Source organism: Oncorhynchus gorbuscha, unplaced genomic scaffold (genome assembly GCF_021184085.1).
Source record: "Oncorhynchus gorbuscha isolate QuinsamMale2020 ecotype Even-year unplaced genomic scaffold, OgorEven_v1.0 Un_scaffold_1352, whole genome shotgun sequence".
NCBI classification, from domain to species: domain Eukaryota; kingdom Metazoa; phylum Chordata; class Actinopteri; order Salmoniformes; family Salmonidae; genus Oncorhynchus; species Oncorhynchus gorbuscha.
Window position 1 is genome coordinate 15,001 of NW_025746151.1, and position 27,500 is coordinate 42,500.

Genomic DNA, 27,500 nt, shown 5'->3' on the forward strand with positions numbered 1-27,500 from the left:
TGTGTCTCCGTGTGTGTGTCTCCGTGTGTGTGTCTCCGTGTGTGTGTCTCCGTGTGTGTGTCTCGTGTGTGTGTGTGTGTGTGTGTGTGTGTGTGTGTGTGTGTGTGTGTGTGTGTGTGTGTGTGTGTGTGTGTGTGTGTGTGTGTGTGTGTGTGTGTGTGTGTGTGTGTGTGTGTGTGTACCTTGTTCTCCAGCTCTGTGGTCTCCGCTGGTTCCTCCTTTGGTATGAAGTGATCCACACTGCTGTCTGACGCCTGTCTGTTGTGACCTCTGCCCTCTAGGAGGTGGGGTCTACTCAGAGCTACAACAACAACAACGTCAGTGTGTGTGTGTACTGTGTGTGTGTTTGTAACACGTGTATACTGTGTGTGTAGCGTGTCGTACCCAGTGCGGACTGGGAGAAGGGTTCAGGGTGTGATGAAGGTACGGCTCCCTCTTCTTCCTCATCCTGTAAAGTTCCAATCTGCATCCCTGAATACAGACTCTCACTGGTGTCCAACACCTACACACACACACACACACACACACACACACACACACACACACACACACACACAGAGAGAGACACACACACACACACACACACACACACACACACACACACACACACACACACACACACAGAGAGAGACACACAGAGAGAGACACACAGACACACACACAGAGAGACACACAGACACACACACACACACACAGAGAGACACACAGACAGACACACACACAGACAGACACACACACAGAGAGACACACACACAGAGAGACACACACACAGAGAGACACACACACAGAGAGACACACACACACACAGAGACACACACACACACAGAGACAGAGACACACACAGAGACAGAGACACACACAGAGAGACACACACACAGAGACAGACACACACACACAGAGAGACACACACACAGAGACACACACACACAGACACAGACACAGACACAGAGACACACACACAGAGAGACACACACACAGAGAGACACACACACAGAGAGACACACACACAGAGAGACACACACACAGAGAGACACACACACAGAGAGACACACAGAGACAGACACACACACACAGAGACAGAGACACACACAGAGAGACACACACACAGAGAGACACACACACAGAGAGACACACACACAGAGAGACACACACACAGAGACACACACACACAGAGACACACAGAGACACACACACAGAGAGACACACAGAGACACACACAGACACACACACACACACACACACACACACACACACACACACACACACACACACACACACAGAGACAGACACACACACACACAGAGACAGACACACACACACAGAGACAGACACACACACACACAGAGACAGACACACACACACACACACAGAGACAGACACACACACACACAGAGACAGACACACACACACACACAGAGACAGACACACACAGAGACACACACACAGAGACACACACACAGAGACACACACACACACACACACAGAGACACACACACACAGAGACACACACACACACAGAGACACACACACACACAGAGACACACACACACACACAGAGACACACACACACACACAGAGACACACACACACACACACACACACAGAGACAGACACACACACACACACAGAGACAGACACACACACACACACAGAGACAGACACACACACACACACACAGACAGACACACACACACACACACAGACACACACACACACACACACACACAGAGACAGACAGACACACACACACACACACACACACACACAGAGACAGACACACACACACACACACACACAGAGACAGACACACACACACACAGAGACAGACACACACACACAGAGACAGACACACACACACACACACACACAGAGACAGACACACACACACACACAGAGACAGAGACAGACACACACACACACAGAGACAGACACACACACACACACAGAGACAGACACACACACACACACAGAGACAGACACACACACACACACAGAGACAGACACACACACACACACAGAGACAGACACACACACACACACAGAGACAGACACACACACACAGAGAGACAGACACACACACACAGAGAGACAGACACACACACACAGAGAGACAGACACACACACACAGAGAGACAGACACACACACACAGAGAGACAGACACACACACACAGAGAGACAGACACACACACACAGAGAGACAGACACAGAGACAGACATCAGTGACTGAGGTTCATTATTCAACACACAAGTCCAGTATGTTAGTTCAGCAGACAAGAACACGTCTACTCTTCATAGCTACTGACAGCTGATCGTCTACCGGGCATAACGACAGTCTACCGGGCATAACGACAGTCTACCGGGCATAGCGGCAGTCTACCGGGCATAGCGGCAGTCTACCGGGCATAGCGGCAGTCTACCGGGCATAGCGGCAGTCTACCGGGCATAGCGGCAGTCTACCGGGCATAGCGGCAGTCTACCGGGCATAGCGGCAGTCTACCGGGCATAGCGGCAGTCTACCGGGCATAGCGGCAGTCTACCGGGCATAGCGGCAGTCTACCGGGCATAGCGGCAGTCTACCGGGCATAGCGGCAGTCTACCGGGCATAATGACCGTTAACAGCAGTCTACCGGGCATAGCGACAGTCTACCGGGCATAATGACCGTTAACGGCAGTCTACCGGGCATAGCGGCAGTCTACCGGGCATAGCGACAGTCTACCGGGCATAGCGACAGTCTACCGGGCATAGCGACAGTCTACCGGGCATAGCGACAGTCTACCGGGCATAGCGACAGTCTACCGGGCATAGCGACAGTCTACCGGGCATAGCGACAGTCTACCGGGCATAGCGACAGTCTACCGGGCATAACGACAGTCTACCGGGCATAACGACCGTTAACAGCAGTCTACCGGGCATAGGGACAGTCTACCGGGCATAGCGGCAGTCTACCGGGCATAGCGGCAGTCTACCGGGCATAGCGGCAGTCTACCGGGCATAGCGGCAGTCTACCGGGCATAGCGGCAGTCTACCGGGCATAGCGGCAGTCTACCGGGCATAGCGACAGTCTACCGGGCATAGCGACAGTCTACCGGGCATAGCGACAGTCTACCGGGCATAGCGACAGTCTACCGGGCATAGCGACAGTCTACCGGGCATAGCGACAGTCTACCGGGCATAGCGACAGTCTACCGGGCATAACGGCCGTTAACAGCCGTCTACCGGGCATAACAGCCGTCTACCGGGCATAACGGCCGTTAACAACAGTCTACCGGGCATAACAGCCGTCTACAACAGTCTACCGGGCATAACAGCCGTCTACCGGGCATAACGGCAGTCTACCGGGCATAACGACAGTCTACCGGGCATAACGACAGTCTACCGGGCATAACGACAGTCTACCGGGCATAACGACAGTCTACCGGGCATAACGACAGTCTACCGGGCATAACGACAGTCTACCGGGCATAACGACAGTCTACCGGGCATAACGACAGTCTACCGGGCATAACGACAGTCTACCGGGCATAACGACAGTCTACCGGGTATAACGACAGTCTACCGGGTATAACAACAGTCTACCGGGTATAACAACAGTCTACTGCTTAACATCCTTTGGGATTGAGAAGCACTCAGGGGACATTGGTAGATCTCTAAATTGGGAGACAAAATGATGTAAACATTTTTCCTTAAATTCCCAGGTTTTCCAGAAATTCCAGTTGGAAGATTCCCGGAATCAGAGGAAAAAGAAGCAGGAAATCTTCCTGTCCAGGATTTCTGGAAAAGTCCGCAGATTTTTGCAACCTTGAAACTAAATCACTGAACTGGGTTTGACGCAACAAAAGGAGGAACCATGATGTGGGTTAACAGTTAACTACAGAACTCATTCCATGATGTGGGTTAACAGTAACTACAGAACTCATTCCATGATGTGGGTTAACAGTTAACTACAGAACTCATTCCATGATGTGGGTTAACAGTTAACTACAGAACTCATTCCATGATGTGGGTTAACAGTTAACTACAGAACTCATTCCATGATGTGGGTTAACAGTTAACTACAGAACTCATTCCATGATGTGGGTTAACAGTTAACTACAGAACTCATACCATGATGTGGGTTAACAGTAACTACAGAACTCATACCATGATGTGGGTTAACAGTAACTACAGAACTCATTCCATGATGTGGGTTAACAGTTAACTACAGAACTCATACCATGATGTGGGTTAACAGTAACTACAGAACTCATTCCATGATGTGGGTTAACAGTTAACTACAGAACCCATTCCATGTGGGTTAACAGTAACTACAGAACCCATACCATGATGTGGGTTAACAGTTACTACAGAACTCATTCCATGATGTGGGTTAACAGTTAACTACAGAACTCATTCCATGTGGGTTAACAGTAACTACTGTGACGACCCTCCCACTCTGTCTGCCGTATTCTGTCTTTGTTCTTGTTTCCTTATTAGGATGCCGGTGGGCGGAGTTGAGAGGGTCGTCAGCTACATGGGAAACACCTGGGCCAGGTGTCTCCCAGGATAAATAGACCTCTTCAACATTCATGGAGGAGACTCTCTCCATGCAGACACCTGTTGTAGATTGTGGTGTGGTTCTTGGTGGCCTTTTGTTTGTGTGCTTTGGCACCTTTCAACACCCTGCATTATCACATTCATGCATGCAAAACACTCACTTACACTACGGACTACTGATTACACACACCATTGGATATTTTCCTTAGTTGCTTTAGTTAATAAATATATCTTTTGTTACTCCTTATCTCCACGTTGTCTCCCTTTGTTACGGGCTTTGAGCCGGTTCGTGACAAGTGGGGGCTCGTCCGGGATCTTTGAACTATTGGTTTGGGAGACCGTGGAGGTACGTGTTTGGTTTGAATATGGTGTTTGAGTGTGATCGGCCCAGTATTGGTTGCCTTTGTTGTTTGGTTTGTGTGCTGCGTTGGAGAGAGTATAATGGTTAGTTTCTAGGCCTTGCCTAGCCTGGAAACTCTTGTTCTACTTTCTGTTGGGAAGTCAGTCTGAGGAGGTGAGTAAATCGGCTGTGTACCTCGGTAGGAGATTTGTGTAGGGTAGTGGAACTTGCTACCCGGAGCTATAGCCTTTTTCCCCTGATAGGTTTAGCGACGTGTTTCATTTTTTGGAATATGTTGGGCATGGTTAATGTTTGTTATTTTTTTGTGGTGTCTGTGGACTGAGCAGTTGTCTCGGGGGCACATCCGTGGCTTGGTGGAATTTGCCAGCATGCTGGGGAGTTCTATTTCCTTGCCAGCGGGCTACAGTGCGTAAATTCCCACCGCAAATCTGCACGAAGACTAGGGTTGAGTTATTGTAGGTTTTGGGGAAGCTCCATATCTCATCTCTCTTCTGTGGTGCTCAGGGTGATTGTCAATTCTCGGGTTGTGTTCTGGTGTGCTCAGCAGAAGGGAAGAGCGAGAATTTTTTTTTGTGTGATTATGGCGTCTTATGTAGATAAGTTCATTCGCTCTCCATCAGAGGAATTGTTAGATTTAGGTACTAAAGAACAGCTGTTGAAGGTCGCGGAACACTACAAGGTTGAGATTAGTGATAAACGTCTAAAGAATTCTATTAGGTTGATATTGAAAGCCAATCTGATGGAGAGTGGTATTCTTGAAGTTACCACCGGGCCAGCCTCTGCTGAGGATTTGTTGTCTCCCATAACGTTACAATGGCCATTCCATCGGTTAGTCCTAGTAGCCTTCTTTTTGAACAGCAGAAAGAACTGCTTTTGTTACAGCTAGAGCATGATCGTGAGAAGCTAGAGCATGATCGGCAGCATGATCGTGAGAAGCTAGAGCATGATCGTGTGAAATATGAAAAGGAATTGGCATTTAAACAATATATGGAGCGTGCTAAAATCAAGTTGCAACAAGAACGTATAGAGTTGGTTAGGGAAGGAAAGATCTCAGGGGAGAGTTTGTTTTGGGAAGGTGACCCAGATTTACCTAGGGGTAGTTCCGCTTTTGGTCGTGCCCCAGAGACATTTGATATTGTTGGGAACTTGCGGTTATTGCCTCGGTTTAATGAAAGGGACCCCGAGACATTCTTTTCGTTGTTTGAGCGGGTTGCTAACGCTAGGAGTTGGCCTGATTCTGACCGCACTTTAATGTTGCAGTGTGTGCTGACTGGTAAAGCGCAGGAAGCATATTCAGCTCTTAGTGTACACGACAGTGCCAGTTATGATAAAGTTAAAACAGCTGTGTTACAGATTTATGAATTGGTCCCTGAGGCTTACCGCCAACGATTTAGAACTTTAAAAAGGGACGATAACCAGACTCATGTTGAGTTTGCGCGACAGTTATCTTTACAGTTTAATCGCTGGTGTTCTGCCTCTGCAGTTGTGACTTTCCAAGGGCTGTGTGATCTGATTATGTTAGAGCAATTTAAGGACACAATTCCTGATCGTATTGCCACTTATATTAATGAACAGAAAGTAAAGAATGTTGCTGAAGCTGCGGTTTTGGCGGACGAGTATGTGTTGACTCACAAAAGTGTCTTTGCAAAACCCCGTATTCGGAAAGAGTGGGGGCGTTCGGATAGATTTGGGCTTCGCTCACCGAGATACTTTGATTCTCGGGCAGAGTTCTATTCAACTAGGGTTGAACCTGACTCCCATGGTAAGGCTGACTTTGGGCAGGAGTGTCACTACTGTCAAGGTTCAGGTCATTGGAAAAACGAATGTCCACTTCTCAGGTCAAAGGGTGCTTACGCTAAATCTAAGCCTGCTGCGTTAGCTGCACCTGTTCCACATCAGTTCATTCTTGACTCATTTCCTCAGGCCCAGGAGAATGTGAAAGTCCATATTGATCCAGACTATTTACCTTTCATTACAGAAGGTTTTGTGTCTATGTTAGGAAGTAAAGACCTAGTGCCAGTGAAGATCCTGAGAGACACAGGTGCCTCTGAATCATTTGTGTTGGAGTCTGTGTTACCCTTTTCTGCTGAGACTGATTCGGGGAATAGTGTTCTAATTAGGGGAATAGGTTTGAACACTCTGTCAGTTCCATTGCATAAACTGATGTTGGATTGTGGGCTGGTGAAGGGTGAAGTTGTTGTGGGGGTGCGTCCTTCGTTGCCTATTGAGGGTATCGACGTTATCCTTGGGAATAACTTAGCAGGTGAGCGTGTATGGCCAGTTGTGTTTCCATCTCTAGTGGTTTCCACTAAGCCGTCATTTGTTGGGATTCCTGATGAGAGTGTACAGAGTTTCCCAGAGGTGTTCTCTGCGTGTGCAGTGACACGTTCTATGAGCCGTGGCGAACTAGTCACTGCGCCGACTAATGATAATAATACAAAGTATGTCACTGTTTTCCCTGTTATCCCGTTATCTGTAACCCGCTCAGATCTAATCAATGCTCAACGGGATGACCCCACGTTGGAAGAGTTGCGTGATCAAATTGTGCCTATAGAACAGTTGGGAGATGTCGCCCATGGCTATTTTCTCCAAGAGGATGTCCTGATGAGAAAGTGGGTGTCTCATGATAGTGTTTTTCTGGGGGAGGCAATTAGTCAGGTTGTTGTACCAGTTAAGCTTCGTGAGTTGGTGTTGGAAACTTCTCACAGTGACGTTGCTGGACATATGGGGGTGAGGAAAACCTACAATCGCATATTAAGACATTTCTTTTGGCCTAGATTAAAGAGGGATGTTTCTGATTTTATCAAAACTTGTCACACCTGTCAATTAACTGGTAAGCCTAATCAAGCTATTAAACCAGTACCATTGTTTCCTATTCCTGTACTCAGCCAACCTTTTGAGTATCTGATTATTGACTGTGTGGGTCCTCTGCCTCGTTCTAAAAAGGGTAGCAGTTACCTGTTCACTGTGATGTGTCAGACCACTAGGTTTCCTGCTGCCTATCCTCTCCGATCTATCACGACTAAATCGGTGTTAAAAGCTTTGACTCAGTTTCTCTCATTGTTTGGAATCCCTAAGGTCATTCAGAGTGATCAAGGATCTAATTTTACCTCTAATCTGTTTGGTCAGGTTCTTCAACAGCTCCATATTAAACACAATGTGTCTAGCGCCTATCACGCGCAAAGTCAAGGAGCACTGGAACGTTTCCATCAAACACTTAAGTCTTTGTTGAGAGCTTATTGTACTGAGATGGATAAGGATTGGGAGGAGGGGTTGCCTTGGTTACTGTTAGCCGCTAGGGAAGTTTCACAGGAGAGCACAGGTTTCAGTCCAAATGACCTTGTGTTTGGACATAGGGTGCGTGGACTTTTATCTGTTCTCCAGGATGACTGGAAGTCTCCCGAGCCTCCTCAGTCCCTGTGTTCGTATGTGTGTGATTTCCGGCGACGGCTGTATGCCGCTGGTGAAATGGCTAAAGAGAAGTTATCATCTTCACAGGATAGGATGAAGGGCATATTTGATCGCCGAACTGAGCCTCGTCACTTTAGTCCAGGTGACCAGGTTCTTGCTCTGCTGCCAATTGTTGGTTCTCCTTTTCAAGCCAAGTTTCAAGGTCCATATACAGTGGTGCGCCAGTACACTGAGCAAAATTATCTAGTTGCCACTCCAGAACGGAGGAAAGCACACCAGCTGTGCCATGTAAATCTGTTAAAACCCTATTATGCACGTTCCTCTGAGACTGAACAGTGGGATTCTACAGAGGACGGTAAACCTGTTCTTTTGGCTGATACCGTTGTTTCCTTGGGTTCTTGTCGTGCTAGATCTGTGCATGAGGAGGAAGATGTTCCTGGTCCTGACGATTGTATATTGCAGGGTAGATTGAAAAATTCAGAAACACTGGATATTTTAGACAGTCTTCTCACTCACCTACCTGTTGATGAGCGGAAAGAGATGGTTGGTCTGATTCAGAGATTTCCAGGTTTATTTTCTGATACACCTACACGTACAAACTTAATAGAACATGATATTGACATTGGAGGTGCTGACCCCATTCGTCAGCGGTTCTATAGAGTTTCTTCAGAGAAACTACGTTGTCTGGATGCTGAGGTCAAGTACATGCTGGAGAGTAAGATAGCAGAGCCTTCTTTCTCCAGTTGGGCTTCTCCCTGTATCTTGGTCAGTAAACCGGATGGAACAAACCGTTTTTGTACGGACTACCGTAAGGTAAACAGTGTCACAAAGCCAGATTCATTTCCTCTTCCTCGGATGGAGGACTGTGTTGATCAAGTCGGTGCAGCTAAGTTTGTGAGCAAATTTGACCTGTTAAAAGGCTATTGGCAGGTGCCACTGACGAGTAGGGCACGTGAAATCTCTGCCTTTATTACACCCTTTGGTCTGTACTCGTATTCAGTTATGAGTTTCGGTCTGCGCAATGCACCTGCCACTTTTCAGCGACTTATGAACAGGGTTGTCGCCGGTCTGACCGGGTGCGCTGTTTATTTGGACGATGTAGTGATCTATGCAGATACTTGGGAAGAACATCTGTCCCGTATTCAAGCCTTGTTTGAACGTCTGGCTGCAGGTCGCCTCACAATCAATCTGGCAAAATGTGAGTTTGCTCAGGCGACCGTTACATACCTTGGAAAAGTGGTTGGGCAGGGTGAAGTGCGTCCTGTTCGGGCTAAAGTGGTGGCTATTGATGCTTTTCCACCACCAACTACTAAAAAGGAACTGATGCGTTTCTTGGGCATGATTGGTTATTACCGTAGTTTTTGTAATAACTTCTCTACTGTGGTCGCTCCCTTGACAGATATGCTGAAAGCTAAGGCTGTTTACGTTTGGTCTACTCGTTGTCAACACGCTTTTGAAGATTCAAAGAGGTTGCTTACCTCAACTCCAGTGCTGGCTGCTCCTCGCATGGATTTGTCATTTACCTTGCAGGTGGATGCTAGTCATGTGGGGGCAGGTGCAGTTTTGCTGCAAGCAGATGTGTCTGGGATTGAGAAGCCTGTTAGTTTCTTTTCTAAAAAGTTTAACGATTATCAGTTGAACTATTCGGTTATTGAAAAGGAAGCGCTAGCACTCATTTGGGCGCTACAACACTTCGAAGTGTATGTCGGGTCGGGGTAGTACCTATTGTGGTCTACACCGACCATAACCCCCTCACTTTTTTGAGGTCCATGATGTGTCCAAACCAGAGGATAATGCGATGGTGTTTATTTTTACAATCATTCCATCTAGATGTGAGGCACATCCGGGGGACTGAAAACGTGATTGCTGATGCGCTCTCTCGTGCGCCCTGTTCCTAATGTTTACGTGACTGACCATTGTTTCGTATTGTCATGTTCTCTCTGTCCTGTCTGCTCCCTCCTGGTCTTGTTTTCTTTCCTCTTAAATGTTGCTTCCTGTGCGAAGGTTGCTGAGGTCTGGGGAGGAGGTTGGCTGGGGCAAATTGTAAGTGTGAACACGTAAACCCTCATCAATTTGGGGCACAGAGGCCTGTGTCAATTTGGGACGCAGAGGCCTGTGTCAATTTGGGACGCAGAGGCCTGTGTCAATTTGGGACGCAGAGGCCTGTGTCAATTTGGGACGCAGAGGCCTGTGTCAATTTGGGACGCAGAGGCCTGTGTCAATTTGGGACGCAGAGGCCTGTGTCAATTTGGGACGCAGAGGCCTGTGTCAATTTGGGACGCAGAGGCCTGTGTCAATTTGGGACGCAGAGGCCTGTGTCAATTTGGGGCGCGGGAGGCTGGTATGTTGTTCCGGGGTCCTTGTTGGTCCCCGGTTTTATGGGGGGGAATGTGACGACCCTCCCACTCTGTCTGCCGTATTCTGTCTTTGTTCTTGTTTCCTTATTAGGATGCCGGTGGGCGGAGTTGAGAGGGTCGTCAGCTACATGGGAAACACCTGGGCCAGGTGTCTCCCAGGATAAATAGACCTCTTCAACATTCATGGAGGAGACTCTCTCCATGCAGACACCTGTTGTAGATTGTGGTGTGGTTCTTGGTGGCCTTTTGTTTGTGTGCTTTGGCACCTTTCAACACCCTGCATTATCACATTCATGCATGCAAAACACTCACTTACACTACGGACTACTGATTACACACACCATTGGATATTTTCCTTAGTTGCTTTAGTTAATAAATATATCTTTTGTTACTCCTTATCTCCACGTTGTCTCCCTTTGTTACGGGCTTTGAGCCGGTTCGTGACACTACAGAACCCATACCATGATGTGGGTTAACAGTTACTACAGAACTCATTCCATGATGTGGGTTAACAGTTAACTACAGAACTCATTCCATGATGTGGGTTAACAGTTAACTACAGAACTCATTCCATGATGTGGGTTAACAGTTAACTACAGAACTCATTCCATGATGTGGGTTAACAGTTAACTACAGAACTCATACCATGATGTGGGTTAACAGTAACTACAGAACTCATACCATGATGTGGGTTAACAGTTACTACAGAACTCATTCCATGATGTGGGTTAACAGTTAACTACAGAACTCATACCATGATGTGGGTTAACAGTAACTACAGAACTCATTCCATGATGTGGGTTAACAGTTAACTACAGAACTCATTCCATGTGGGTTAACAGTAACTACAGAACCCATACCATGATGTGGGTTAACAGTTACTACAGAACTCATTCCATGATGTGGGTTAACAGTTAACTACAGAACCCATACCATGATGTGGGTTAACAGTAACTACAGAACCCATACCATGATGTGGGTTAACAGTTACTACAGAACTCATTCCATGATGTGGGTTAACAGTTAACTACAGAACTCATTCCATGATGTGGGTTAACAGTTAACTACAGAACTCATTCCATGATGTGGGTTAACAGTTAACTACAGAACTCATTCCATGATGTGGGTTAACAGTAACTACAGAACTCATTCCATGTGGGTTAACAGTTACTACAGAACTCATTCCATGATGTGGGTTAACAGTTAACTACAGAACTCATTCCATGATGTGGGTTAACAGTTAACTACAGAACTCATTCCATGATGTGGGTTAACAGTTAACTACAGAACTCATTCCATGATGTGGGTTAACAGTTAACTACAGAACTCATACCATGATGTGGGTTAACAGTAACTACAGAACTCATACCATGATGTGGGTTAACAGTAACTACAGAACTCATTCCATGATGTGGGTTAACAGTTAACTACAGAACTCATACCATGATGTGGGTTAACAGTAACTACAGAACTCATTCCATGATGTGGGTTAACAGTTAACTACAGAACTCATTCCATGTGGGTTAACAGTAACTACAGAACCCATACCATGATGTGGGTTAACAGTTACTACAGAACTCATTCCATGATGTGGGTTAACAGTTAACTACAGAACCCATACCATGATGTGGGTTAACAGTAACTACAGAACCCATACCATGATGTGGGTTAACAGTTACTACAGAACTCATTCCATGATGTGGGTTAACAGTTAACTACAGAACTCATTCCATGATGTGGGTTAACAGTTAACTACAGAACTCATTCCATGATGTGGGTTAACAGTTAACTACAGAACTCATTCCATGATGTGGGTTAACAGTTAACTACAGAACTCATTCCATGATGTGGGTTAACAGTTAACTACAGAACTCATACCATGATGTGGGTAAACAGTTAACTACAGAACTCATTCCATGATGTGGGTGGGTTAACAGTTAACTACAGAACTCATACCATGATGTGGGTAAACAGTTAACTACAGAACTCATACCATGATGTGGGTAAACAGTTATTACAGAACTCATTCCATGATGTGGGTAAACAGTTAACTACAGAACTCATACCATGATGTGGGTAAACAGTTATTACAGAACTCATTCCATGATGTGGGTAAACAGTTAACTACAGAACTCATACCATGATGTGGGTAAACAGTTAACTACAGAACTCATACCATGATGTGGGTTAACAGTTAACTACAGAACTCATACCATGTGGGTTAACAGTTAACTACAGAACTCATACCATGTGGGTTAACAGTTAACTACAGAACTCATACCATGTGGGTTAACAGTTACTACAGAACTCATACCATGATGTGGGTTAACAGTTACTACAGAACCCATACCATGATGTGGGTTAACAGTTAACTACAGAACTCATTCCATGATGTGGGTTAACAGTTAACTACAGAACTCATTCCATGATGTGGGTTAACAGTTAACTACAGAACTCATACCATGATGTGGGTAAACAGTTACTACAGAACTCATTCCATGATGTGGGTTAACAGTTAACTACAGAACTCATTCCATGATGTGGGTAAACAGTTACTACAGAACTCATTCCATGATGTGGGTTAACAGTTAACTACAGAACTCATTCCATGATGTGGGTAAACAGTTAACTACAGAACTCATTCCATGATGTGGGTAAACAGTTACTACAGAACTCATTCCATGATGTGGGTTAACAGTTAACTACAGAACTCATACCATGTGGGTAAACAGTTACTACAGAACTCATTCCATGATGTGGGTTAACAGTTAACTACAGAACTCATACCATGTGGGTTAACAGTTAACTACAGAACTCATACCATGATGTGGGTAAACAGTTACTACAGAACTCATTCCATGATGTGGGTTAACAGTTAACTACAGAACTCATTCCATGATGTGGGTAAACAGTTACTACAGAACTCATTCCATGATGTGGGTTAACAGTTAACTACAGAACTCATTCCATGATGTGGGTAAACAGTTAACTACAGAACTCATACCATGTGGGTTAACAGTTAACTACAGAACTCATACCATGATGTGGGTTAACAGTTAACTACAGAACTCATTCCATGATGTGGGTAAACAGTTAACTACAGAACTCATACCATGATGTGGGTTAACAGTTAACTACAGAACTCATTCCATGATGTGGGTAAACAGTTAACTACAGAACTCATTCCATGATGTGGGTAAACAGTTAACTACAGAACTCATTCCATGATGTGGGTTAACAGTTAACTACAGAACTCATTCCATGATGTGGGTTAACAGTTAACTACAGAACTCATTCCATGATGTGGGTTAACAGTTAACTACAGAACTCATACCATGATGTGGGTTAACAGTTAACTACAGAACTCATTCCATGATGTGGGTTAACAGTTAACTACAGAACTCATTCCATGATGTGGGTTAACAGTTAACTACAGAACTCATTCCATGATGTGGGTTAACAGTTAACTACAGAACTCATACCATGTGGGTAAACAGTTACTACAGAACTCATTCCATGATGTGGGTTAACAGTTAACTACAGAACTCATACCATGTGGGTTAACAGTTAACTACAGAACTCATACCATGATGTGGGTAAACAGTTACTACAGAACTCATTCCATGATGTGGGTTAACAGTTAACTACAGAACTCATTCCATGATGTGGGTAAACAGTTACTACAGAACTCATTCCATGATGTGGGTTAACAGTTAACTACAGAACTCATTCCATGATGTGGGTAAACAGTTAACTACAGAACTCATACCATGTGGGTTAACAGTTAACTACAGAACTCATACCATGATGTGGGTTAACAGTTAACTACAGAACTCATTCCATGATGTGGGTAAACAGTTAACTACAGAACTCATACCATGATGTGGGTTAACAGTTAACTACAGAACTCATTCCATGATGTGGGTAAACAGTTAACTACAGAACTCATTCCATGATGTGGGTAAACAGTTAACTACAGAACTCATTCCATGATGTGGGTTAACAGTTAACTACAGAACTCATTCCATGATGTGGGTTAACAGTTAACTACAGAACTCATTCCATGATGTGGGTTAACAGTTAACTACAGAACTCATACCATGATGTGGGTTAACAGTTAACTACAGAACTCATTCCATGATGTGGGTTAACAGTTAACTACAGAACTCATACCATGATGTGGGTTAACAGTTAACTACAGAACTCACTCCATGATGTGGGTTAACAGTTACTACAGAACTCATTCCATGATGTGGGTTAACAGTTACTACAGAACTCATTCCATGATGTGGGTTAACAGTTAACTACAGAACTCATACCATGATGTGGGTTAACAGTTAACTACAGAACTCATACCATGATGTGGGTTAACAGTTAACTACAGAACTCATTCCATGATGTGGGTTAACAGTTAACTACAGAACTCATACCATGATGTGGGTTAACAGTTAACTACAGAACTCACTCCATGATGTGGGTTAACAGTTAACTACAGAACTCATTCCATGATGTGGGTTAACAGTTAACTACAGAACTCATACCATGATGTGGGTTAACAGTTACTACAGAACTCATTCCATGATGTGGGTTAACAGTTAACTACAGAACTCATACCATGATGTGGGTTAACAGTTAACTACAGAACTCATACCATGATGTGGGTTAACAGTTAACTACAGAACTCATACCATGATGTGGGTTAACAGTTAACTACAGAACTCATACCATGATGTGGGTTAACAGTTAACTACAGAACTCATACCATGATGTGGGTTAACAGTTAACTACAGAACTCATACCATGATGTGGGTTAACAGTTAACTACAGAACTCATACCATGATGTGGGTTAACAGTTAACTACAGAACTCATACCATGATGTGGGTTAACAGTTAACTACAGAACTCATACCATGATGTGGGTTAACAGTTAACTACAGAACTCATACCATGATGTGGGTAAACAGTTACTACAGAACTCATACCATGATGTGGGTTAACAGTTAACTACAGAACTCATACCATGATGTGGGTTAACAGTTAACTACAGAACTCATACCATGATGTGGGTTAACAGTTAACTACAGAACTCATTCCATGATGTGGGTTAACAGTTACTACAGAACTCATTCCATGATGTGGGTAAACAGTTAACTACAGAACTCATTCTATAATCCAACAAGAGAAAACACAAGAGATAACTAGATCAGGAGAGGGGGAGCAATGGGGAGAGGGGGGGAGGAGGGGAGAAGGAGAAAGGAGGGGAGAAGGAGGGGAAAGGAGGGGAAGAGGGGGAGGAGGAGAGAAGGAGAAGGAGGGGAGAAGGAGGGGAAAGGAGGGGAAGAGGGGGAGGAGGAGAGAAGGAGAAGGAGGGGAGAAGGAGGGGAAAGGAGGGGAAGAGGGGGAGGAGGAGAGAAGGAGGGGAAGAGGGGGAAGGAGGGGAAGAGGGGGAAGGAGGAGAGAAGGAGGGGAAGAGGGGGAAGGAGGGGAATGGGGGAAGGAGGGGAAGAGGGGAGAGAGAGGTAAGGAGGAGCGAGGGGGAGGGGATTCGTTTTAGATTTCTGAAGAGTTTCAATGATCTAAGAAAACTAATAAATCACCAAACAAGAAGGATGGGGAAAGCAACCAATCAGGAGGGGGATTAAATCCATGACTCCAGATTGCCATGGAAACGAGAGAGGGGGGAGAAGGGGGCGGTTCTTAGCAGGGAGTGGAGTACCGGTCTTAAGGAACGGGGGGGGGGGGTGCGGGGGGGGGGGTTCGGACGTACGAGAGTGACAAGATCAAAACGGAACTACAGCCAGGTATATCCCCCCCCCTCCCCTATGACATCATCAACCAATTAGCCAATCACCTTGCTACTACCGCTAGAGGAAGTGTCGGCGCCAGAAGAGAGGGAGGAAGAAGAAGCAGCAGCAGCGGCGGAGGAGGAAGAGGAGGAAGAGGAGGAGTAGACGGAAGAGTCGCTGTCGGACGCGTCTGGACCCTCGGTGGATGTCGGAGAGGGAGGGGCCTCAAACGGCGGCTCCACCATCACCCGTGGCAACCGCGGACGCGACTGCGTGTCACGGGGTGGGTGGGGAGGGAGGGAGGAGGGCAGACCATAGAATCAGAATTAGAGGAACGGACATTCCCATTCAAAGCAATGTTACGCCAACCACTGTGAGCCTCAGTGTTTAACACATGCAACCAACGGCATTTAGTGGGTTCCAATCAGAAACCTGCACGACCGATGATGGGGTTTTGATTCATTCTACTGAGTCTAATTCTATGGTCTGGGAAACCTGGTCCATCCCAACTGATTCAAATCACTCATTCCAACTCCAATCTCTAATCTCTAATCCCCCCAGTATCAGCAACATCGGAGGACAATCGAGTGTGTTCGCTTCTCGTAAATCAAATCAAATCTACTTCTCTGTAAATAACAAAGTCTCACTCCTACATGTCAGGCAGACTTACGAGTTCAGCAACGTCTGAAGGCGTGACGGCCGAGTCCGGCCCCTCTGTGGTCTGCGACGAGTCGGCGCTCGGGGGCAGCGAGGGGTCTCCCAGGGGGTCCAGCAGGGGCCCGTCGGGCATCTCCGCGTTCTCCGGTGTGGCGTAGTCGGCCGTTTCCGGGGTAACGTTAGCCCCGCTGGAGCTGTGGCTGAGCATGTCCTCGTCCTCTGCGTTGTCATTGGGCGACTCGGGAGTCCCCGCCCCTCCCTCACCGCCGGAGGTCCCGAGGGCAGTCGTTCCTTGTTCCGAGGAGGCGCCACCGAGGTCCACAGAGTCGCCGGGCTGCAGAGCATGCTGTGAGGAGCGGGGCTGCTGGGTAATGATGTCGACCACCTGGGCGGTGGGGTCGGCGCCCGCGACAGAGGCTGAGTCAAGGTGGGGGACACATTGAAATCATCACCCTCTCTCTCAACCTCATCTTTCAATACAACAGACAGGGGAGAGTAAAGAATTAGACCCCCCCAGGGGAGAGTAAAGAATGGACCCCCCGTTTGGGTCTATTTGATTGAAGTTGTACTGCTAACAGATGATTGGGTCTGGAGCAATTTAAATAGTTATTTTTGCCTGGTGTTGTGTGTGATAAATTCACATCTTGTTAAAGGGATTTTTTATGAATAATGACTCAATGTTGTATACATTTAAAATCAGAACTATGACTAAAACAGAATACTACTATGTTACTGTATGGATGTATGAATCTTATTATAATCATAAAACTAAATATAATGTGTTTAGTTTTAATCAAGAATTAGAACAAGGACCGTCTGTTCCTTGTTAGAAACTAATGGAGTTTATCGTCAGACCGGCTGGAATGTTGTGTTCCTTACATGACATCCTGTCTCCACCCAGGGAGAGGAGAGACCTTGGGCTATACTGACATTCCTTACAGGACATCCTGTCCCCACCCAGGGAGAGGAGAGACCTTGGGCTATACTGACATTCCTTACAGGACATCCTGTCCCCACCCAGGGAGAGGAGAGACCTTGGGCTATACTGATATTCCTTACAGGACATCCTGTCTCCACCCAGGGAGAGGAGACCTTGGGCTATACTGACATTCCTTATAGGACATCCTGTCCCAGGGAGAGGAGAGACCTTGGGCTATACTGACATTCCTTACAGGACATCCTGTCCCCACCCAGGGAGAGGAGAGACCTTGGGCTTGTAGTAGATTATTTAACAGGTGGTATACAGCATGGGAAGACTTGTGAACTATACCGACATTGTATCGGAGTGGAGGAAGGACAGTTTAAAACCTATGACGCCATTTTTAGTATATAACCTGATGTAAATTGTACTGTGATCAGTACTCTCGAGAAAAAACGCTATTGATTGATTTTGAGACTGGCCTCTGTCCATTTTATGCAAATTAAGTATCTTACAAATTCTTAGAAAATGGGCAGAGTGTTTTAATATAATTGGTTGATGAACATATAGGTGGGGACAGGATGTCCTTATAAGGAATGTCAGTATAGCCCAAGGTCTCTCCTCTCCCTGGGTGGGGACAGGATGTCCTGTAAGGAATGTCAGTATAGCCCAAGGTCTCTCCTCTCCCTGGGTGGGGACAGGATGTCCTTATAAGGAATGTCAGTATAGCCCAAGGTCTCTCCTCTCCCTGGGTGGGGACAGGATGTCCTGTAAGGAATGTCAGTATAGCCCAAGGTCTCTCCTCTCCCTGGGACAGGATGTCCTGTAAGGAATGTCAGTATAGCCCAAGGTCTCTCCTCTCCTTGGGACAGGATGTCCTGTAAGGAATGTCAGTATAGCCCAAGGTCTCTCCCCTCCCTGGGTGGGGACAGGATGTCCTGTAAGGAATGTCAGTATAGCCCAAGGTCTCTCCTCTCCCTGGGACAGGATGTCCTATAAGGAATGTCAGTATAGCCCAAGGTCTCTCCTCTCCCTGGGACAGGATGTCCTGTAAGGAATGTCAGTATAGCCCAAGGTCTCTCCTCTCCCTGGGACAGGATGTCCTGTAAGGAATGTCAGTATAGCCCAAGGTCTCTCCTCTCCCTGGGACAGGATGTCCTGTAAGGAATGTCAGTATAGCCCAAGGTCTCTCCTCTCCCTGGGTGGGGACAGGATGTCCTATAAGGAATGTCAGTATAGCCCAAGGTCTCTCCTCTCCCTGGGACAGGATGTCCTATAAGGAATGTCAGTATAGCCCAAGGTCTCTCCTCTCCCTGGGACAGGATGTCCTATAAGGAATGTCAGTACAGCCCAAGGTCTCTCCTCTCCCTGGGACAGGATGTCCTATAAGGAATGTCAGTATAGCCCAAGGTCTCTCCTCTCCCTGGGTGGGGACAGGATGTCCTATAAGGAATGTCAGTATAGCCCAAGGTCTCTCCTCTCCCTGGGACAGGATGTCCTATAAGGAATGTCAGTATAGCCCAAGGTCTCTCCTCTCCCTGGGTGGGGACAGGATGTCCTATAAGGAATGTCAGTATAGCCCAAGGTCTCTCCTCTCCCTGGGTGGGGACAGGATGTCCTATAAGGAATGTCAGTATAGCCCAAGGTCTCTCCTCTCCCTGGGTGGGGACAGGATGTCCTGTAAGGAATGTCAGTATAGCCCAAGGTCTCTCCTCTCCCTGGGACAGGATGTCCTGTAAGGAATGTCAGTATAGCCCAAGGTCTCTCCTCTCCCTGGGACAGGATGTCCTGTAAGGAATGTCAGTATAGCCCAAGGTCTCTCCTCTCCCTGGGTGGGGACAGGATGTCCTATAAGGAATGTCAGTATAGCCCAAGGTCTCTCCTCTCCCTGGGACAGGATGTCCTATAAGGAATGTCAGTATAGCCCAAGGTCTCTCCTCTCCCTGGGACAGGATGTCCTATAAGGAATGTCAGTATAGCCCAAGGTCTCTCCTCTCCCTGGGACAGGATGTCCTATAAGGAATGTCAGTATAGCCCAAGGTCTCTCCTCTCCCTGGGTGGGGACAGGATGTCCTATAAGGAATGTCAGTATAGCCCAAGGTCTCTCCTCTCCCTGGGACAGGATGTCCTATAAGGAATGTCAGTATAGCCCAAGGTCTCTCCTCTCCCTGGGTGGGGACAGGATGTCCTGTAAGGAATGTCAGTATAGCCCAAGGTCTCTCCTCTCCCTGGGACAGGATGTCCTATAAGGAATGTCAGTATAGCCCAAGGTCTCTCCTCTCCCTGGGTGGGGACAGGATGTCCTATAAGGAATGTCAGTATAGCCCAAGGTCTCTCCTCTCCCTGGGACAGGATGTCCTATAAGGAATGTCAGTATAGCCCAAGGTCTCTCCTCTCCCTGGGACAGGATGTCCTATAAGGAATGTCAGTATAGCCCAAGGTCTCTCCTCTCCCTGGGTGGAGACAGGATGTCCTATAAGGAATGTCAGTATAGCCCAAGGTCTCTCCTCTCCCTGGGTGGGGACAGGATGTCCTATAAGGAATGTCAGTATAGCCCAAGGTCTCTCCTCTCCCTGGGTGGAGACAGGATGTCCTATAAGGAATGTCAGTATAGCCCAAGGTCTCTCCTCTCCCTGGGTGGGGACAGGATGTCCTTATAAGGAATGTCAGTATAGCCCAAGGTCTCTCCTCTCCCTGGGACAGGATGTCCTGTAAGGAAGTCAGTATAGCCCAAGGTCTCTCCCCTCCCTGGGACAGGATGTCCTATAAGGAATGTCAGTATAGCCCAAGGTCTCTCCCCTCCCTGGGACAGGATGTCCTATAAGGAATGTCAGTATAGCCCAAGGTCTCTCCTCTCCCTGGGTGGGGACAGGATGTCCTATAAGGAATGTCAGTATAGCCCAAGGTCTCTCCTCTCCCTGGGTGGGGACAGGATGTCCTGTAAGGAAGTCAGTATAGCCCAAGGTCTCTCCTCTCCCTGGGTGGGGACAGGATGTCCTGTAAAATATCTATACTTAAAGTACGTGATTGAGGTCTGTCCTTATAATGTCGTATTTGTGAATTTTGTCTGGGGGGGGTGGTAGGGATATATGCGTACTCGCTTCCAATTGTGACAGTTTAGTTTGGAGTTTAAGTGCTCTACGGTTTTCCTTCCTTGCTGAGACCCAGATGCGAAACACTACGGACCTATTTCCTAATAAAGCCCTTCGCTGCGTCCCACAGCATACAGATACTGGATGGTTGGTTCATAAGGATGGTTGGTTCATAAGGATGGTTGGTTCATAAGGATGGTTGGTTCATACTAATGGTTGGTTCATACTAATGGTTGGTTCATACTAATGGTTGGTTCATACTAATGGTTGGTTCATACGGATGGTTGGTTCATAAGGATGGTTGGTTCATACGGATGGTTGGTTCATACGGATGGTTGGTTCATACGGATGGTTGGTTCATACGGATGGTTGGTTCATAAGGATGGTTGGTTCATAAGGATGGTTGGTTCATAAGGATGGTTGGTTCATACGGATGGTTGGTTCATACTGATGGTTGGTTCATACTGATGGTTGGTTCATACGGATGGTTGGTTCATACGGATGGTTGGTTCATACGGATGGTTGGTTCATACGGATGGTTGGTTCATACGGATGGTTGGTTCATAAGGATGGTTGGTTCATACTGATGGTTGGTTCATAAGGATGGTTGGTTCATACTGATGGTTGGTTCATACTGATGGTTGGTTCATACTGATGGTTGGTTCATACTGATGGTTGGTTCATAAGGATGGTTGGTTCATACTGATGGATGGTTGGTTCATACTGATGGATGGTTGGTTCATACTGATGGATGGTTGGTTCATACTGATGGATGGTTGGTTCATACTGATGGATGGTTGGTTCATACTGATGGATGGTTGGTTCATACTGATGGATGGTTGGTTCATACTGATGGATGGTTGGTTCATACTGATGGATGGTTGGTTCATACTGATGGATGGTTGGTTCATACTGATGGTTGGTTCATACTGATTGTTGGTTCATAAGGATGGTTGGTTCATACGGATGGTTGGTTCATACGGATGGTTGGTTCATACGGATGGTTGGTTCATACGGATGGTTGGTTCATACGGATGGTTGGTTCATACGGATGGTTGGTTCATACGGATGGTTGGTTCATACGGATGGTTGGTTCATACGGATGGTTGGTTCATAAGGATGGTTGGTTCATAAGGATGGTTGGTTCATAAGGATGGTTGGTTCATAAGGATGGTTGGTTCATACGCATGGTTGGTTCATAAGGATGATTGGTTCATAAGGATGATTGGTTCATACGTATGGTTGGTTCATAAGGATGATTGGTTCATAAGGATGGTTGGTTCATACGGATGGTTGGTTCATAAGGATGATTGGTTCATAAGGATGATTGGTTCATAAGGATGATTGGTTCATACGGATGATTGGTTCATACGGATGATTGGTTCATACGGATGGTTGGTTCATACGGATGGTTGGTTCATACGCATGGTTGGTTCATACGCATGGTTGGTTCATACGCATGGTTGGTTCATAAGGATGATTGGTTCATACGGATGGTTGGTTCATACGGATGATTGGTTCATAAGGATGATTGGTTCATACGGATGATTGGTTCATACGGATGATTGGTTCATACGGATGGTTGGTTCATACGGATGGTTGGTTCATACGGATGGTTGGTTCATACGGATGGTTGGTTCATAAGGATGGTTGGTTCATACGGATGGTTGGTTCATACTGATGGTTGGTTCATAAGGATGGTTGGTTCATACGGATGGTTGGTTCATACGGATGGTTGGTTCATACGGATGGTTGGTTCATACGGATGGTTGGTTCATACGGATGGTTGGTTCATACTGATGGCTGGTTCATACTGATGGCTGGTTCATACGGATGGTTGGTTCATACGGATGGTTGGTTCATACGGATGGTTGGTTCATACGGATGGTTGGTTCATACGGATGGTTGGTTCATACGGATGGTTGGTTCATACGGATGGTTGGTTCATACGGATGGTTGGTTAATACTGACGGCTGGTTCATACGGATGGTTGGTTCATACGGATGGTTGGTTCATACGGATGGTTGGTTCGTACGGATGGTTGGTTCATAAGGATGGTTGGTTAATACTGACGGTTGGTTCATACTGATGGTTCACATTAACAGTGAACTGCAGGATACAGGCCTATTCCCTGTCAGTTTCATAAATCCTATGTTCCATGAGTTAATATTTGAATATTCATAATAGTGATAGTTAATTATTTTAATAGACCCCCCCCCCCCCTAATGATAATACGATTGGCTCGACATGATGTCGGATACCATGGCAATTAACGAATGATTTACCTTTAAACGAATCCAAACAATTGGATAAGCATCGTGCCAACATGTCATAACAATTACACATAAATAACAACAATAAATAATAATAATAAATAATAACAATAATAACAATAATACATAATAATAACAAATAATAACAATAATAATAAATAATAACAATAATAATAAATAATAACAACAATAATAAATAATAACAATAATAATAAATAATAACAATAAATAATAACAATAATAATCAATAATAATAATAAATAATAACAATAATAATCAATAATAATAATAAATAATAACAATAATACATAATAATAACAAATAATAACAATAATAATAAATAATAACAATAAATAATAACATCAATAATAATAACAATAAATAATAACAATAAATAATAACAATAATAATAATTAATAATACATAATAATAATAACAATAATAAATAATAACAATAATAATACATAATAATACTAATAACAATAACAAATAATAACGATAATAATAACAATAAATCATTAATCATAATAAATCATAATAACAACAATAATAAGGTGCTTGAGTGATATGAATGGTGATGTTCCGGTATTCTGTCTCACCTGTAAAGGCCCCGGTGGTGACCTCTGCCCTCTCAGGGTCGTCCTCTAACCCCTCCTCCTCCCCCGACAGCATCTTGCCTGGGACACAGACAGGACCAGTCAGCAGTGTTAGAGAAAGCTGTGTTAAAGAGGACTACTGTAAACACAGTGTTAGAGAAAGCTGTGGTAAAGAGGACTACTGTAAACATAGTGTTAGAGAAAGCTGTGGTAAAGAGGACTACTGTAAACACAGTGTTAGAGAAAGCTGTGGTAAAGAGGACTACTGTAAACATAGTGTTAGAGAAAGCTGTGGTAAAGAGGACTACTGTAAACATAGTGTTAGAGAAAGCTGTGGTAAAGAGGACTACTGTAAACACAGTGTTAGAGAAAGCTGTGTTAAAGAGGACTACTGTAAACACAGTGTTAGAGAAAGCTGTGTTAAAGAGGACTACTGTAAACACAGTGTTAGAGAAAGCTGTGGTAAAGAGGACTACTGTAAACACAGTGTTAGAGAAAGCTGTGGTAAAGAGGACTACTGTAAACACAGTGTTAGAGAAAGCTGTGTTAATGAGGACTACTGTAAACACAGTGTTAGAGAAAGCTGTGGTAAAGAGGACTACTGTAAACATAGTGTTAGAGAAAGCTGTGGTAAAGAGGACTACTGTAAACACAGTGTTAGAGAAAGCTGTGTTAAAGAGGACTACTGTAAACACAGTGTTAGAGAAAGCTGTGTTAAAGAGGACTACTGTAAACAGTGTTAGAGAAAGCTGTGGTAAAGAGGACTACTGTAAACACAGTGTTAGAGAAAGCTGTGGTAAAGAGGACTACTGTAAACATAGTGTTAGAGAAAGCTGTGTTAATGAGGACTACTGTAAACACAGTGTTAGAGAAAGCTGTGTTAATGAGGACTACTGTAAACACAGTGTTAGAGAAAGCTGTGGTAAAGAGGACTACTGTAAACACAGTGTTAGAGAAAGCTGTGGTAAAGAGGACTACTGTAAACATAGTGTTAGAGAAAGCTGTGTTAATGAGGACTACTGTAAACACAGTGTTAGAGAAAGCTGTGTTAAAGAGGACTACTGTAAACACAGTGTTAGAGAAAGCTGTGGTAAAGAGGACTACTGTAAACACAGTGTTAGAGAAAGCTGTGGTAAAGAGGACTACTGTAAACATAGTGTTAGAGAAAGCTGTGGTAAAGAGGAATACTGTAAACATAGTGTTAGAGAAAGCTGTGTTAAAGAGGACTACTGTAAACACAGTGTTAGAGAAAGCTGTGGTAAAGAGGACTACTGTAAACACAGTGTTAGAGAAAGCTGTGGTAAAGAGGACTACTGTAAACATAGTGTTAGAGAAAGCTGTGGTAAAGAGGACTACTGTAAACACAGTGTTAGAGAAAGCTGTGTTAAAGAGGACTACTGTAAACACAGTGTTAGAGAAAGCTGTGTTAAAGAGGACTACTGTAAACACAGTGTTAGAGAAAGCTGTGGCAAAGAGGACTACTGTAAACACAGTGTTAGAGAAAGCTGTGTTAAAGAGGACTACTGTAAACACAGTGTTAGAGAAAGCTGTGGTAAAGAGGACTACTGTAAACACAGTGTTAGAGAAAGCTGTGTTAAAGAGGACTACTGTAAACACAGTGTTAGAGAAAGCTGTGGTAAAGAGGACTACTGTAAACACAGTGTTAAGAGAAAGCTGTGTTAAAGAGGACTACTGTAAACACAGTGTTAGAGAAAGCTGTGGTAAAGAGGACTACTGTAAACACAGTGTTAGAGAAAGCTGTGGTAAAGAGGACTACTGTAAACACAGGTCTCTATATGACCAGTCAGCAGTGTTAGAGAAAGCTGTGGTAGACCAATGGTTCTCCAACCTCTCCTCTGGGACCCAAAGTCCTTCCATGTATTTCAACTATTCTAAAGCTAAAACAACCTGATCCAAATGATCAACTAATATAATGATAATAATAATGATGCACAACTTCTTCTTTAGTTTCATCAGACGTGCTAGTCCAGGAACACACCAAAACTAGTCCAGGAACCCACCAAAACTAGTCCAGGAACACACCAACCTAGTCCAGGAACCCGCCAAACCTAGTCCAGGAACCCGCCAAACCTAGTCCAGGAACCCGCCAAACCTAGTCCAGGAACCCGCCAAACCTAGTCCAGGAACCCGCCAAACCTAGTCCAGGAACACACCAAACCTAGTCCAGGAACACACCAAACCTAGTCCAGGAACACACCAAACCTAGTCCAGGAACACACCAAACCTAGTCCAGGAACACACCAAACTAGTCCAGGAACACACCAAACTAGTCCAGGAACACACCAAACTAGTCCAGGAACACACCAAACTAGTCCAGGAACACACCAAACTAGTCCAGGAACACACCAAACCTAGTCCAGGAACACACCAAACCTAGTCCAGGAACACACACAATCTAGTCCAGGAACACACACAATCTAGTCCAGGAACACACCAAACCTAGTCCAGGAACACACCAAACCTAGTCCAGGAACACACCAAACCTAGTCCAGGAACACACCAAACCTAGTCCAGGAACACACCAAACCTAGTCCAGGAACACACCAAACCTAGTCCAGGAACACACCAAACCTAGTCCAGGAACACACCAAACCTAGTCCAGGAACACACCAAACCTAGTCCAGGAACACACCAAACCTAGTCCAGGAACACACCAAACCTAGTCCAGGAACACACCAAACCTAGTCCAGGAACACACCAAACCTAGTCCAGGAACACACCAAACCTAGTCCAGGAACACACCAAACCTAGTCCAGGAACACACCAAACCTAGTCCAGGAACACACCAAACCTAGTCCAGGAACACACCAAACCTAGTCCAGGAACACACCAAACCTAGTCCAGGAACACACCAAACCTAGTCCAGGAACACACCAAATCTAGTCCAGGAACACACCATATCTAGTCCAGGAACACACCAAACCTAATCCAGGAACACACCAAACCTAATCCAGGAACACACCAAACCTAATCCAGGAACACATCAAACCTAATCCAGGAACACATCCAAACTAGTCCAGGAACACACCAAACTAGTCCAGGAACACACCAAACTAGTCCAGGAACACACCAAACCTAGTCCAGGAACACACCAAACCTAGTCCAGGAACACACCAAACCTAGTCCAGGAACACACCAAACCTAGTCCAGGAACACACCAAACCTAGTCCAGGAACACACACAATCTAGTCCAGGAACACACACAATCTAGTCCAGGAACACACACAATCTAGTCCAGGAACACACACAATCTAGTCCAGGAACACACCAAATCTAGTCCAGGAACACACCAAATCTAGTCCAGGAACACACCAAACCTAGTCCAGGAACACACCAAACCTAGTCCAGGAACACACCAAACCTAGTCCAGGAACACACCAAACCTAGTCCAGGAACACACCAAACCTAGTCCAGGAACACACCAAACCTAGTCCAGGAACACACCAAACCTAGTCCAGGAACACACCATATCTAGTCCAGGAACACACCAA

General features: G+C 45.4%; 1 protein-coding gene across 1 annotated transcript in view; it reads right to left on the reverse strand.

Moving 5' to 3' along the window:
* Positions 1-182: 182 nt before the first annotated feature.
* Positions 183-27,500, reverse strand: part of LOC124022346 (huntingtin-like) — a gene marked incomplete at its 3' end in the record, with an annotated part of 42,267 nt that continues 14,949 nt past the window's right edge. Inside the window, exons 11-14 of the mRNA XM_046337269.1 lie at positions 23,992-24,069; positions 17,122-17,525; positions 385-502; positions 183-301 (exon numbers count right to left, since the gene is read on the reverse strand). Of these exons, the coding sequence (XP_046193225.1) occupies positions 183-301; positions 385-502; positions 17,122-17,525; positions 23,992-24,069 (719 nt within the window). The remainder of the gene's footprint in view (positions 302-384; positions 503-17,121; positions 17,526-23,991; positions 24,070-27,500) is intronic.